The 15,413-nt window shown below is 53.9% G+C and overlaps 6 protein-coding genes across 6 annotated transcripts; 4 read left to right on the top strand and 2 right to left on the bottom strand.

Moving 5' to 3' along the window:
- Positions 1–2,973: 2,973 nt before the first annotated feature.
- CORC01_12921 (uncharacterized protein) lies at positions 2,974–3,414 on the top strand (the record flags this gene model as incomplete). The annotated part of the gene is made up of 1 exon (XM_022624539.1): positions 2,974–3,414. One exon carries the CDS (start codon positions 2,974–2,976, stop codon positions 3,412–3,414), a length of 441 nt encoding a protein of 146 aa, XP_022468966.1.
- Positions 3,415–4,830: 1,416 nt separating this feature from the next.
- CORC01_12920 (glutathione S-transferase) lies at positions 4,831–5,911 on the top strand (the record flags this gene model as incomplete). Its single annotated transcript, XM_022624538.1, has 5 exons — positions 4,831–5,010; positions 5,105–5,293; positions 5,358–5,395; positions 5,448–5,467; positions 5,529–5,911. The coding sequence occupies 5 exons, from the start codon at positions 4,831–4,833 to the stop codon at positions 5,909–5,911; spliced, it is 810 nt and encodes a 269-aa protein (XP_022468965.1).
- A 778-nt stretch (positions 5,912–6,689) lies between these two features.
- On the top strand, positions 6,690–8,896 carry CORC01_12919 (zinc knuckle; the record flags this gene model as incomplete). Its single annotated transcript, XM_022624537.1, has 6 exons — positions 6,690–6,843; positions 6,904–7,114; positions 7,176–7,393; positions 7,585–7,808; positions 7,868–8,185; positions 8,237–8,896. 6 exons carry the CDS (start codon positions 6,690–6,692, stop codon positions 8,894–8,896), a joined length of 1,785 nt encoding a protein of 594 aa, XP_022468964.1.
- An 816-nt stretch (positions 8,897–9,712) lies between these two features.
- CORC01_12918 (uncharacterized protein) lies at positions 9,713–9,823 on the bottom strand (the record flags this gene model as incomplete). The annotated part of the gene is made up of 1 exon (XM_022624536.1): positions 9,713–9,823. The coding sequence occupies one exon, from the start codon at positions 9,821–9,823 to the stop codon at positions 9,713–9,715; it is 111 nt and encodes a 36-aa protein (XP_022468963.1).
- A 432-nt stretch (positions 9,824–10,255) lies between these two features.
- CORC01_12917 (peptidase family M28) lies at positions 10,256–13,538 on the top strand (the record flags this gene model as incomplete). Its single annotated transcript, XM_022624535.1, has 4 exons — positions 10,256–10,584; positions 10,647–10,925; positions 10,978–11,886; positions 11,948–13,538. 4 exons carry the CDS (start codon positions 10,256–10,258, stop codon positions 13,536–13,538), a joined length of 3,108 nt encoding a protein of 1,035 aa, XP_022468962.1.
- Positions 13,539–14,178: 640 nt separating this feature from the next.
- CORC01_12916 (mediator complex protein) lies at positions 14,179–14,760 on the bottom strand (the record flags this gene model as incomplete). The annotated part of the gene is made up of 1 exon (XM_022624534.1): positions 14,179–14,760. The coding sequence occupies one exon, from the start codon at positions 14,758–14,760 to the stop codon at positions 14,179–14,181; it is 582 nt and encodes a 193-aa protein (XP_022468961.1).
- Positions 14,761–15,413: the final 653 nt, after the last annotated feature.

Below are 15,413 nucleotides of genomic sequence, written 5' to 3'. Positions count from 1 at the left end.
ACGGACGGCATCGGAATGATGTGTACATGTATCTTTGTAGGAGATGTGACGGCCAATTTTCCTCTTTCTCATCTCGACCTCGTTCATCAAGGTCCGCTTCCGATGGTTATCAACGTGCCTCGTGACCGAAGAGATGGATTAGTCGGCCAAGACCTTTATGGCCACGGATGCGGACTTACAATGCTGACAGGCGTGTGCAGGCGATCCTGTACGCGACTGGCTAGCTGAATCAAGAGAGGCTCTTGTACTCAAATCGAGTCCATGGCTCGTATGTGTTAACGTTAGGTAACCTCAAACGGTGGCGTATCGTCGGATGCCTAGGGAGGGGGTTGCACCCTGACCGGTGTATCCGGGGAGGGAGCCTTTCCATTCCGTCTCAGTACTCACACGCCCACGGGCAGCCCCAATCAGGTCACCGTCTGGTTTCAACAGGCTTTCGCCACCCCCCCCCCCCCCCCCCCCCCCCCCCACCACCCCAAACAACAACACACCCGCCCACCCCACCCCCCCCCCCCCCCCCCCTCCACCAACCCCCGCCCCCCCCCCCCCGCCGCGCGCCGAGTCCAACGCACTAGCGCAGCCCCCCCCGTCCCCCGCGTCCCCCTAAAAAAAAAAAGCAACAGTCGACGACGGGGATTAACTGCTGCCTTGCAGCGCAAGATTCGATCTTGCGCTGGGTAAGGTGAGGTGAGGCTAACTGCGTTCCGTGCTGCGACGCTGCGGCGCCGCGGCGCCGCCACCATGCTCTCCGCGCGCCTTGCATCAGTCACATCTTTGCTTTAGACTTGGTTCCCCACTGGTCAAGTTGATTGTATGCCTGGAACTACTCAGTCCGGCGCCGGTGGATATGATCTTTCTCAGTGACGAGAAGCCTGGAAAGGGCTCGACACGGATGTTCTCATCCAGGTGTGTGATCAAGGCAGAGAGAGCCTTAATCGGCCCGCGATATACACAAAGCTTATAACCCACTCATACTTGCACCGAGCGGAATGCTATTTGGATACGGCACCTCGGGTCTGGCCCGCTCAAGGGCAACCAATATCGAAAGGGTGCTCCCATGCTTTGAATCAAATCTTGCATGCAATTGTGACCCCTTTCGATGTTCCCAACTTCTAAATGCCGAGGAATATCGGTTTGTTTCATGACATGGTCGACGAGCCAAGTCTTTTCTTCACTTAGCCAAGTCTGGTAGACTGACGACCAGAACATCATGTTCGCAAACCCTGCGTCTCTCTCTAGGTCGGTTTGTTCAACTTATGATATACTCGACACTTCAAGGTCCCTGAAGATACTTGCACGCCCGGGGCTACTGGTGCATGAATTCTCGGGCCTGATTTTGATGAATGTTCAAATCGCAGACTCCAAGTCCACGTCTTGGCTACGTCCCAGACGGGCCCGCCGACAGATTGAGTTGCCCTCCCCGTGTAAAATGCCGCTTCTTCGGCAATTCGAGTCGATTTCGTTGAGGATGCAGTTCAGTCTGTGGCGTACTCGTACAAAATAAACTCTTTGGTCGCGAGAACCGGTCAAAAGCTGTCGCTGATTGATTCCTTCTTTCCTGCACAACGAAAACAGGTTCAGCAGTTAGCCAACTGCCGATCGATCGATGGCGGAGTCCTCCACTTGACCTGCCTGACCTTTTCTTGAGCAAATACCGCAGTGGGAAAGCATGATGCGTACCATGCCAGCGCCAAACTCGGGAGACTCTGGACGTGAGCCCCACCTTCTCACCGAGAGTATGTGGGAAGTCCTAGGTCGAAGAGGTGCATCGTACCGTGCCACACGATTCTGCCTTTCTCAGGGTCGGATTAGCGAGGCAGGAGGGGGAAGTTGAGCCCTCGCTTTCTTCTGATCGGGAAGCTGTCGGCCAAGTAGTTGCCCTAAACAATAACAGAGGTGGGAGGAACGTAGTGTCGAAAAGCTTGCCTCGCACACCTGCCGGTTGGTGTATAAAGCTTGCTTGGTGTTCGTTCATCCACTTTCGATGGATTTCTCTCCATCCTCCTCTAGCGTTTGCACATACTGTGATTTTTCGCTTCTATTCTTTCAACAAAGAGGCGCGCTTTTCTCGTTTGGTTCTCTCGGTGATCTACGTTGTTCGTTAATAACCCATCAGGTAAGCTTCATCGGCCACATACCGGTACCTATGCCTTCATAGGTAGAGAGTGTTTCTGACCTAGATAGCTTTCGTTCCCAGGTCACCGCCGCTTTGCGCTTTCCGTCGCGGATTATAACACGAGCGGCTTCGGGAAAACGGTATTTCCCTCCAGATAGTATCGTCGACGTCCAAACATCCTACCTTTAGTAGGCAGGTGTAACAAGGCCAAGCCAGACTCGGCCCCCTCATTCAAAGTGTAAGTTAGCCGGCCCTTCTCCCATCCTGACATCCATACTCCCTATTTTCCCTTTTTCTCTCATTCGTTTTGTCAATTCGCAAGGTCGGTTTTGTTTTCTTGATTAGACAAGGACTGGTTGGAGGGCTAGCTGCCCGTCATCCACCAGCCGATGAGCGATGTGATCGAGATAGACCATGTTGCACCGAGTGTCTTTTTCCCAATACCTTCTTCGTTCCTGACCCTCAAACCAGCCGCAGTCTCACCAGTAGCCTTCCGTTGCTCCTCCGTAGCCATCTCCCTAAGTGTATTCTCGAAAAAATAATCAGCATGGAGAGACAATTTGGAGGATATGTCAACAAGACTAATTTCATAAACGGTATGTTCCCAGATTCTCGAAATTGGTTTTGCCTCCGTCCAAGATCGATAACTGATGAAGAGTTCGAAGCACCACCGCAGAGGGAAGGTAAGTTTCAGGATACGTCTCTGAGAGCAAGAAGAAGAGCAGTTATTAATCCCTCAAATAGAGAACCTGCGTGCCCTCGCTCAGCAACGTCGTGCGGCAAAGGGGAAAGCGAGAGCCACTCGTCTAGACAGCCCGTCAATTACAGCCCTCCAAGGGAATCCGGCAACTTTCTCCATGGGGTATACGACCCAGAGGGAGATGAATACGCCTCTGAGGAGGAACGACAGACAGCATTTGCCGGTATCGTCGCTGCCATCTCCAACGTCGCTGCAGCAATTTAACCAGTCGTTTACGACCCCAAACCGGATTTCTGGCCAGGGCTTGAGTGAACCGGCCGTCCCCCAAGACCTGAGCATCCTGCAGTCTCTTCCGCAGGGCCGTTGTAATCTGTGCCAGAGTAAACGGTACCTCCTGGGCTGGTTTATGTCTGAGGGGCAATTCCTGCCGTTGGCTCAGCCCCAGCCCCAGCCCGAGATCAAGCGAGAAAATGTTGTATTGAACCCGGCTTCGACATCGGAAACCCTCTTTCAGGAGGACGAGACCATCCAATTAGACGACATCGATGAACTCTGGAACCAAATGGAGCAGACCGCCAACAGTCATCAAGAGCAATAGCAAAAGGCTTTCGAGCGGAAAGCTTCCGCGTCAGGTGGACCTGGTTTCGGCCCTGGAGATCTGGAAGATGGGAAGGTGCCGGGGCTTTGAAACTCCAATCTGTTCTTTCGTGTGTGTGTCTCGACAGGCGATGGCGAGGGTGATGTCGGCGATTGTGAGTCGGTGGTGTGAATGGGGTCGCCAAGCGGCAGTCGTGGCTAGATGTAGCATTGAAGCAAGCGATACCGCACCCTAGCCTCGCCCTTCGTTGTTGATCCCCATAGGATTTCTAGATTCAGTAGCAAGCTTCTCAGACATGACCTTTTTGCTACCCTGCGATCTAGGTCGCTTGGAATGAGGCGATCATTTACATTTCAATCTCTGGGGGGTGATGTGTTTATCTTTATCTTATCCAAGGGAACTAAAAGGGTTGGAAGGGGGCATTGAAAATTTGACGCCGTACTGCCTGATGCGGATTTGCCATGTATGTTGAGAACTTTAACGCCAGACTGGCCCACAATCTACGCCTATTGAGTAACACCCGAATGGTCAATCTAGTACACAAACGTCGGCGAGCTCGTGGGCAAGGAGCCATTGTAGCCACATGTTTGGTTGGTTTAACGTTTCAAGGCTACGTACATATTGAGTCAAGTAAGTTCGACAAGGCGATAGAGGTTCTCACAAGCCATCCCATTACTCCTGATCTTGAACTCGGAAAACACAGGTGTCCGTCAATCAACCGTGGACCTACCGGAAGGGCTCATCATTGCTGACGGGATCCGGAGCGCCACGGAGCTTGGCTGCCGAAGGCTCCGGTGGCTGGGATTGCCGCACCCGATACGGATAATGGGGCTGGTAGTCCACGATGACCAAGCCTCATGGATCACGGAGGAGGTGTCCAATTGAGGCTGTGGAACGATGAGCGAAGGGCGCCGGCGCGGCGTATTTGATGCCCTGGAGGCAATCGATCGGCTTACTCATGGCGAAAAGGATGGAATTTGAGAACGTGCTGCACCGGGGCTCCACAGTTCGGCGCGTCAACCGGGGCGCGGGGGAGATGACGACATGTTCCATTGGCTGCCAGGTGGGATTGGACGCTGCAGTGATTTCTAAGCACAAGAAAGCAAGAGCCCCGCGCTCTTCCTGCGCTGCAGACTGTAATGGAGGGGTCACTTTGACGGAAGCAGTCGCACCAAGATGCAAGACACAGCTTCCACGGCCCACGGTGGGGCGCACCTCTGGATTATTAAGGTGGTTAGAGCTTAGGTAGCTGTGGTCGGTCCCATAGTGAGGGGTTGATATAAATGCCCCAGGTAGCGTCACGCCCAAAGTCTGCTGGTTTAGTATTCGGTTTTGTTCTCCTTTGAAAACAACTTCAGTCTCTGCCCTTATTGCAAGATAACGCAAAATTTCCGCAAACCCCTTGCACAGTATCATATGACATCGCGGCTAGCTCAGTTGAGTAAACAGATCTTCAACATGGCTGCCAAGACCAAAACCGACATCCACTTGTACACCACCGGTACTCCCAATGGTATCAAGGTGTCCATTCTCCTGGAGGAGCTCGGCCTGGAGTACCAGGTCACCCCCATTGACATTTCTAAGAACACGCAAAAGGTCGGCATCCTAGAGAAGCTCCAGTAGTGCCTTGGACTGAGAGTCTATTTTTAAACCCGTACCTACAAGCCATCGTACTAATGCCCGAACGCAGGAGCCCTGGTTCCTGGAGATCAACCCCAATGGACGTATCCCGGCCTTAACCGACAAGTTTGAGGACGGCAAGCAGATCCGCTTGTTTGAGTCGGGAAGTATTCTTCAGTACCTCGTTGACCGCTACGACAAAGACCACAAGGTCTCTTATCCCTATGGCTCGCGCGAGTACTGGGAGGTGAACAACTGGGTATGATCATGATCGACTTATACTTAAAACCACGAGAGTCATGAAGCTAATGCGAGAGATGTAGCTGCACTGGCAGATGGGTGGCCTGGGTCCCATGCAGGGGTGAGCTATTTGTCAGTCGTGATGAGAAATCAATGAGCTAACGAATGTGCAGACAAGCCAACCACTTTAAGCGTAAGGCAATCTCGTGATCTTATACTCTCACGGCAGGTCAAGCACGCTAACACTCCGCCAGGCTACGCCCCAGAGAAGATCCAGTACGGCATCGACCGCTACACCAACGAGACGCGCCGGCTGTACCGCACCATGGACACGGCGCTCGCGGCCAACCCGAGCGGCTACCTCGTCGGCGACCGCGTCACCATCGCCGATATCGCCAGCTGGGGCTGGGTGGCGGCGAGCAAGTGGGCGGGCATCGACCTGGACGAGTTCCCCGCGCTCAAGGCGTGGCTGTGGAAGCTGGTCGAGAGGCCCGGCTTCGAGCTGGGCCGCCACGTGCCGTCCAAGCACACGGCGTTGGAGCACTTTAAAAAGAGCGACGCGGAGCTCGACGAGCAGGCCAAGGGCGCTGCTGCGTGGATTCAGCAGGGGATGAAGGATGACGCGGTGAAGAAGTGAAGGGTTGAAAAATAAACATGGGGAAAACCGGCTTAGGAAAAAGACCTATTAGCATTGAATTCATCAAGGCAAAAAAGTAATTTTCGACTCACCTTTTCAAGACCGGAATAAATCATGCATATCTCCATTGATAATTGAGTATAGAGACTGGATTGCGTGGCTGGAAAGACCATCATAAAGCAAGATTCCATTGCAGTCTTCAAGTTCAAACAGTTCCATCGGGTCGGTTAGCTCAGTTGGTTAGAGCGTGGTACTAATATTTCACCTGAAATGTTGTGTAATGCCAAGGCCGGGAGTTCAAGCCTCCCACTGATCACATTTTTGACGAATTTGCCAGTTTTTGCTTGGAGCGATGTATATCTATCGATCACAGAAGGATTGGATTGTTTTGCAAGCTTCGTAGCGGTCAACTAAGTAACTTACCTTGCCAAGTTACTTTTTCTTTGGAAGGACGGTTCAACCGACCGACCGACCGTTGGCGCTAAACTTCTCGGTCCGTGTCACTCGGGTTTTGCTCGTCACGTGCACCGGCCCAGCTTCCAATCCTGGCGTCCAGCAGGTGGCGCACTGGCGCACAAAGTTCGGGCCAATTGGCTCCCGTCCTAAGGTAGCTGAAGGCCAGCCAGGCTGAAATCTTCCAGTTCAGGGCCTCCGCAGCTCTAAAGCAACGGTTCCATATAAAAGTCCCCTTCCTTTCTTCACTGAAATCCACAATCACTATCACACCACGCAATTTCCCCCCTACCGACAGCTTGCTTGCCAACGCGCACCAGTCAAAATGTCGTGGAGAAACCAGGGGATCACGGGTTCCAACAACATCCCTCTCGGGAAGCGCCGATTCGGCGGCGATGATGGTGGCGAGGAGGAGTACCCCGAAGCTCCTCCCAGTAATGGTAACGGCGAGCTGAAGCGCGGTCGCAGCCCAGAGCCCCGTAAGTCTCCGCATCGCCGCATCTCTCCTTGATCGCATCTGATGCTAATATCTTTCCTAGGCACTGATGCCGATGGGCCTCGCCGCAGAAAGAAGAGGAACCGCTGGGGCGACGCGTCGGAAAACAAGGCTGCCGGATTGATGGGGTTGACGACAGCCATCACTGCAAACATGACCGGCGAGCAGCTGGAGGCTTACACTCTTCATCTTCGTATCACGGAAATTAGCCAGAAGCTTCGCATCGACGATGTCGTTCCCGCGGATGGAGACAGGTAAGTTGGTCAAATGTGTCCAGCAACGCGCGGCCACCTCACTAACTCTCACTGCCTCCAGGTCACCCTCTCCTCCTCCTCAATACGACAATCATGGTCGTCGTATCAACACGCGCGAATACCGATACCGCAAGCGCCTCGAAGATGAGCGCCACAAGCTCATCGAAAAGGCCATGAAGACCATCCCTAACTACCATCCGCCGCAGGACTACCGCAGGCCCACCAAGACCCAGGAGAAGGTCTACGTGCCTGTTAACGATTATCCAGAGATTAACTTCAGTATGATTGCTAACCCTCTAACCCTCCTAACCAAAATTCTTGTTTCCCTTGTTCCCTGCCTGGACTCTGGCCAAGCTTGTCATGCATCCTCCAGGTGTCTTGTCAGACCTGGCCTTGTTTGGAGACTGGGACCGTCATAACTTGCTTCACCCTTTTGATACGGATACTAACGCCTAGCTCTCGTCGTAAAGTTGGCTTACTTATCGGACCCCGTGGCAACACATTGAAGAAGATGGAGGGAGAATCTGGTGCCAAAATCGCCATTCGTGGCAAGGGCTCCGTCAAGGAGGGCAAGGGTCGTTCGGATGCAGCTCACGCCAGCAACCAGGAGGAAGACCTCCACTGCCTTATCATGGCTGATACGGAGGAGAAGGTCAACAAGGCCAAGAAGCTCATCCACAACGTCATCGAAACGGTAAGCACACCCCCTTCAACGTTACTTCCCAGCGAATACTAATACCCCTCTTCTATTAGGCTGCGTCCATTCCTGAAGGACAGAACGAGCTCAAGCGGAATCAGCTGCGTGAGCTTGCTGCCCTCAACGGTACCCTCCGTGACGACGAGAACCAGGCTTGTCAGAACTGCGGCCAGATCGGTCATCGCAAGTACGACTGTCCTGAGCGCCAGAACTACACTGCCAGCATCATCTGTCGCGTGTGTGGCAACGCTGGACACATGGCCAGAGATTGTCCCGACCGGCAGAAGGGTGCCAGCTGGCGAAATGACGGTGCCGGTAGAGCTGGCGATGCTGGCCGCATTGAAGGCGGAGACGCGGTTGACCGCGAGTACGAGGTACGTTTTCAGACGTTCCCGATCCGCAATCCGATACTGACTTGACAATAGCAACTCATGCAAGAACTCGGTGGCGGCTCAGCCGGCGGCGCTGCTCCTGCACGCATCGAAGCCGGCCCTGGTTCCTATAACAACAACAACAATAACAACGGCCCCAGCGGCGGCGATGCTAAGCCCTGGCAGCGTGGCCCTACCGGCGGTCCCGCTCCCTGGCGCAGCCGTAACAACGAATCGCGCGATGATCGTGATCGCGGTGACCGCGACCGCGACCGCGACGGTGGTGGTGGCGGCGGCGGCGGCGGCGGTGCTGCTCCTTGGGCCCGCGATCGCAGCCGTCGTGATGACCATGGGGGCGGTCACGGCGGCGGCGGTGACTACTACGGCGGTGGCCAAGGCGGCTACGGTGGTCAATCTGCTGGCGCTGCTCCGGGTGCCGCTCCCTGGCACCAGCCTCCCGGAACTCAGAACGGGTATGGCGGCTACGGCGGCTACCCGGGATACGGGGCTCCTCCTGGCATGGCCGCACCCCCATCTGGCGTTCCTCCTCCGCCTCCTGGTGCTCCTGGTCTTGGAGCTCCTCCAGGGTTGGCCGGTGGCCTCAACGCTCTCATCCAGCAGTACGCTGGAGGCGCCCCTCCTCCGCCGCCCTCAGACAACGCTCCTCCTCCGCCTCCCAGCGACCAACCTCCCCCACCTCCCCCTGGTGCCTGAAGTGGCTTACAGGAGCTAGGTGGAATACCAGGCGACTAACATGGATCCTAACATCGTATCTGCGCACCGACCACGTTGACAACTAACGATCAACTAACAACCAAGGATTCATCATATCATGACTTCCGGGGTTGGACAAGTGTTCGCACCTACGCACCAATGTGTTCATTCAAAATGCCTAAAGTCCCTGGAGCGGGCAGCACTTAACGCAAAAAGCAGGATCAACAAACAACGGACACAAGCTACAAAATTGTACGATAGAAGGGGCATTCTAGTGGACACTAATCCATAGGCTTTTCTTTATGCATCAGTGCGTTTTTTTTTCGTAGCAAAAAGATGAAGTTCATCCTAACTCAGGAAACCCAGTCTGTTCACGTGAAGTTATTTGTGACACTAGGAAGCTCAAAGCGGTGTCTCGGAGTCGGATCTGAGTGCTGTGGGAGGCAAAGTGAAGAAGGAGGATGATGAGGTAGCCAACAGTCAGCGACAGAAACTTTGGATCGTGGCTCTGATATCCAGTCATCAACATTTCCCCGAATCCAATCAAGTTGCACGGGGCCAAGAGAACCAGTCGCAAGTTTTCTGGGCGACCTTGCATGAGTTCCCCGCATCGATGACATTCGCCTTGCAGATGAGGTGGATGGGTGGGCTGCATATCGGCCGCCGTTGGCGCTCTAGAGTCCAGAACAGAGGACAGGAGCTTGGGCCATCTACCTAGATACCTCTAGTTTGGTGCAGCAAAGTGAGGTGCAGCAAGCATGCCTAGCAGGCAGCTCCTACCATACTACCTTACGCTACTACTACTACTACCTTACCTTACCTTAACCCACTGCGCATCATCCCAGGCCGGGAAGGTGTGTGTCCCAGATCTGGCATGACGCCTTCCCACACCCTGAGCGCGGCGTTTCCACCTCCAGCCTCCTTCATCAAACGCCCAGAGGCTCCCTCCCGTCTGTCGGCTGACAAACTTCACTCCGTCGCCTTTGTTTGCCTTCATCCATTTCTCGTCAGCTTCTTCCGTGATCCGTTCGTTCCCCCAGCTGATCGACTGCTGTCGTTCTTTCGCTAGGGTGTTCCAAGCCAATTCATTGCGCCTCCAGAGCCTGTATCACTAGTCGCAATTATCTATCGCCTTGCCTTATCTGAGCTTCCCAGGGCTCCCCGTTCACGCAACCCCTCTGCCGAGCAGGCTCCGGCCATCTCCGCAGCTTTTTCTCCGAGGACGAAACAGTAAGACTCGGAGCTTTGTAGTTTCTCCGCCGTGTCTAGCCGACCTCGACCTCGTAGCACCTACATTGCGATTCACCAACAACACGCGTCAGAGGAATCATTGGATAACTCAAACAGCATTCGGTAGCAATGGCTGCCAAGAATCCCTTCGGATTCACGACAGGCCCGGTCACCTTCTGGCTGATTGTCGTCTACGCAGCCTTCCTCATACCCCTCGTTTGGATCCACGAATCCGTGCCGTCTGTTCCCAGCCACAATCCCTACGCTGGCGTCAACGTATCCGAGGCCTGGCAAGACTTGACACACATCACCAAGAACTACCATCCTTACAACAGCCGCGCCAATGACGAGGTCGGCGCGTACCTTTTAACAAGGATCGAGGAGATCTTGACCCGCAACGGAGTCGACTGGTCCAAGGAGAAGGATGCTGGCGGCGTCGTATGGCCTCAAGATGTACAGTGAGTGCATCCTGCATTTCGTTCTTGTGCCGAGGAAATATGCTGATCAAAGGTTGCTGCAGTGATACACCAGCTCTTCCTCGCAAAGATGCCTTTGAGCGTGCTTCAACTGGTCCCGCAGTAACCGTCTTCGACGACATAATCTCGAACGTGACCTATGCTGGCACCTCTGGCCCACTCGGCCAACCTGGTTCTTCTGCTTACGCTACTTACTTTGAGGGCACGAACAAGCTTGTATATATTCGCGGCACGGAAGACGAAGACGGCGAATGGTGGAGGGGCAAACGTGACGCACGAAATATTGGCCAAGGCGGCGTTCTCGTCAATGCTCATTACGACTCGTGAGTGGTATAATCTTCGCTATACCCGGCTAGGGTGCTGACAAGCGAGCAGAGTGTCCACTGGCTATGGAGCCACTGACGATGGCATGGGCTGTGTAAGCGTTCTCCAGATGCTCAACTACTTTACTTCTCCTGGCCACCAGCCGAAACGTGGAGTTGTGCTGTTGCTTAACAACGGCGAAGAGGACGGCCTGTACGGAGCCAAGGCCTATCACTACAGCCCCCTCTACCACTTCACTACCTCCTTTGTGAATCTTGAGGGTGCTGGTGCGGGTGGGCGAGCCATCCTATTCCGAACCACTGATTTGGAGGTGTCCAAGGCCTACGCGAATGCCCCCCACCCTTTTGGATCCGTTGTTGCGGCGGACGGCTTCAAGCTTAGAGCGATTAGGAGCGAAACGGATTACAAGGTGTGGGTCGAGAACTTTGGACAGCGCGGCCTCGACATAGCATTCTATCGACCCCGGGCACGGTACCACACCAATCAAGACGATGCCCGGCATGCGTCGCAAGACAGCCTTTGGCACATGCTTTCCAACGGCCTGGCTGCTGTTGACTCCCTACAGAAGACCACGGGCTCCTTCACTGGTAAACGAAATGACGGTGACAAGAAGAAGGTTTCGAGCGGCTCCGGCACCGATGGTGTGTGGTTCGATATGTTTGGAAAGGGATTCGGAACTCTTGAGCTTCGTGGCCTCTTCGCGTGGACATTGACTTTGCTCATTGTGTCTCCCCTAATCCTGGTTCTCGTCACCTACCTTCTGTCTAGACAGGACAAGTACTACTTTTTTTCGCGCAATGTCAAGCTCGATTTTGACGACGAATCGATTCCTCTCGGTGGCTGGAAGGGCTTCTTCCGCTTCCCCCTCGCTCTCGTTTTCTCGGGCGCGATTACGGTCCTCTCCGCCCTCTTGATCCGGAGACTCAACCCTCAGGTTGTTTCTAGCAGTCCCTACGCAGTGTAAGTCCAAGGCACGCTTTATGCTACGTTGTATCAATTTGTTAACGTGGTACACCAATAGCTGGGCAATGACTTTCTCCCTGTTCTTCATTGTATTCTGGACGATCTCGCGAGGCGCCAATGCCGTCAGGCCGAGCGCTCTTCAGCGTGGGTACGCCCATATCTGGCTATTCATCATGAGCTGGGCTATCCTCGTTGCTGTTACGACCGCGGCCGACAGATTTCAGATTGCTTCGGGCTACCTCTTCGCGTTCTTTCATTCCGCCGTCTTCATTGCGACGCTCATCACTCTCTGCGACCTGTTCACTCTGCCAAGCAAGAGAGCCTATGCAGAGACGGCGCATGACGATCAGCAGGTCAGGGATAACATATCCGAGGTTCCAAACTCTGACGCGTTGATCTCCCCGAGTCCGCACGAAGAAAGCGCTGCAGAAGAGCCTACGGAAACAACGCCGCTTAGGAGTGGCGAGAATACCAGTGGAAACAATGGCACGATACGGACGACATTTGCAACAACCTACAGACGCTCGCTCTCGGCGATTTTGTCTAACCCAGATGACGATGCTCATGAGGAGACCAAGGAAACAGAGAAGCGACCCTATGAGAAAGAACAACCGTGGTCAGCGAAGCTCCCATCTTGGACCTGGTTTTTCCAACTGCTTCTACTTGCCCCGATCACCATCATCGTTTTTCTCCAAGTCGCTCTATTCATCACCTCAGCCATGCAGTCCATTGGAGCCGATGGCGTGGATCCTTTGCTGCTCTACACCGCGATCGCCGTCTTCAGTATTCTTATCCTTTTGCCTCTTACTCCCTTCATCCACAGAACGAGCTACTACGTGCCGCTGGCCCTGCTGTTCGTTTTCCTCATCAGTCTCATCTACAACCTGGCTGCCTTTCCTTTTTCCGCGAACAACCGCTACAAGGTCAAGTTCCTGCAGCATCTAGATCTGGATCACGGGAACTCTTCAGTTTCGATTCTCGGCCTCCAGAAGTACGCACGCAAAATGATCGACGAGCTGCCATCTGCGGCAGGTCGGGAAGTCATTTGCGAACCATCCTCTGGCTTGCTATCCGAATGTCGGTTTGATGGATCTGCGGTAATGCCCAGACTGCCAGAGCTCAAGAGCACTTTCTCTGCTGATTTCATGTCTTTGGCGGATCCGTATAAACACCTTATTACTGTTAACATCAGCCACTCAAACTCGACCAACGAGTATTCGCTTTGCATAGACGCCCCAGAGTCAAAGCAATGCACTCTTAATTTCGACAACGGGGTGACGTTCGACATCCGGGAAAGCGCCGGCATCGACCCCCTCTTCAGTGGACCGACTGAAGGAGGCGTAAACGGTATTACGCTCTGGCGGAGGGACTTATCTATTCCATGGACAGTGGACGTCAAACCGGCCGAAAAGCTCTCACTGGCGGCGGTAGCAGGCTCCGGTAAGCCAAGTATCGAGAAAGCTCACGATGAACTCCGGGTTCGAAAGCCTGCAGGGTTCAGCGGAATAATCTCGTGCTCTTGGAGCGATGCCAACGTTCGCGGGACGATCCCTGCCTTGGATGAAGCTTTGCAATTTGCCCCTGACTGGATCGCCGTCACAAAGCAGGATGTAGGCCTGGTCAAGGCATCCAAAAGCTTCAAAGTATGAGCGGCTGTACGAAACACTCCCTTGTCGACCTGACAAAGATGATCATACTGTATTCGATGGATTTGTAGGGACGGATAAGCAAGGTTATGGCTAGAGCCTGATTTTGCAGGCCACGAACCCATGGGATGAAGCTGGAATGGTGTTTTTCTTCGTGTCGTTTGACGAGCTGACCATCGTTCATTGGACGGCGTTTTTGAGAGGCATTCTTTTGCATTAGCATGCGATCATGGGACACAGCATAATCACTGGTGGCTAGGCTGCGGAGGGGTATTGGAAGCATGCGTAAGAGGTATCAATTTGAAGTATCATTCGAGGAACCTCTTCGTCGTGATAGCGTGAGCTCTTCAGCCACCGTGTTCAGCCTTACAATGAGGGTCATGGGCGCTTGCCTGCCTCTTATGGCGTGGATGTGCTTGACTCTGCTGATGTTGGTTCGAGGGATGCTCGGAAACCTCTAGGCATATCCTGCAGTGTACAGTTGCGGAAGGTTTTACACAACGGGGTATCATTATATCGGTCTACCAAGTACGGTAAGTTTGCTGAAAAAGCACGCCCAATCTGAAGGCACTTACTCTCATTCTCATGCCATCGCCGAGTCGCCTAGTAATTTCCCGGGGTCCAATTTTCTAGACCGCAACTTTCATTCCTGCATCTTCTCACCCTTCGCATTGTTCGCCTCCTCCACGTCCCCTGCGTGATACCTCTCGAGCAGGTCCCTCATCTTGGCCCACAGTTCGGCCTCCATATCGCGCTCGACCTTGTTGTTGCGGCTGTTGAGCCAGCCGACGTCGAGGTTGCCGATGGTGCCGACGCCGTTGGGTTCGAGGGAGGGCCTGGCGACGATTTTGGCGTCCTCATTCATGACGGGCTGGCGGGATTTTGGGTCGTCATTGCGGAGCTTGATGATGCCTGCTTCTTCAAGGCCTAGGATTTGGCGCTTCATGTGAACGTCTACTGTGTGCAGAGTGGAGAGGAGGGCGTCCATTGAGGACTTGAAGGTTTGTTTTTGGTGGGTTGGGTTGGGGGTTGTTATTTGAGCAGCGGCTGACGAGGAGTCTGATGAAGGTTTTGGGGAAGCGCCGAGGGCGGACAGGGCGGAGGAAGTGTGGGACATTAGGCTGACTATTTTTGTGTCGATTTCGCACAGTTGTTGGATGCGTTCTTCGAGAGTGAAGGGTTCGTTTGTGGCGGGGCCGTCGGCTGCCATCACTGTGTCGGCCATTGTTGCTGCGGGCAAGATGGGTCTGTTCGTTATTCTATGGGGAGTGAGTGAAGTTGACGAATCTATGGGATTGAGAAGAAGACGATAATCGTGAGTGGTTTCAATAAGTGTGGTTCATAAGATGAGAAGATGAGGCTGAGTGAGATGATGTCCCAATAAGTGAGCTTGCGCCAGGTGAGCTCCAGAGGTACCTTACGTAGGTACCCGATGAGAGGCTCCTTCGCGCGTCTGGGCGAAAAGGTGGGTCCGACCGCGGGGAGGTCGAAGCTCTCTCCCAATGAATGAGGTTAGAGAGGTGTGCCTTATGCCTATAGAGGATTAGCGCTGTCCCTTCCTGATATTTTCCGCCGCCCAACTTTGACCTCACACGTCTTTCTGTGCAGCCTTGCAGTGCAGGGGACGACGGTGCCTCATTCATCGGGCAGGACGCGGCATATAACGGCTTCCATCGAATTTATCATCAAAACTCGGGTTTCCGAACCACATTGCCCAGTATCTTTGAAGATACAGGACCCAGCTCATTAGGGGATTAGAGATTGCGCACTCAGTCCACCCCATTTACTTCGACGACTCACAACACCACGTCTCACCCGACGACTCACGACTAATGCGCCGATAGACTTGAAGGCGCATCACGACATTTTTTTCATCCA

The sequence above is a fragment of the Colletotrichum orchidophilum genome (genome assembly GCF_001831195.1).
Source record: "Colletotrichum orchidophilum strain IMI 309357 chromosome Unknown Scaffold_170.1, whole genome shotgun sequence".
NCBI lineage: Eukaryota > Fungi > Ascomycota > Sordariomycetes > Glomerellales > Glomerellaceae > Colletotrichum > Colletotrichum orchidophilum.
This window is presented reverse-complemented; position numbering and strand designations above follow the sequence as displayed.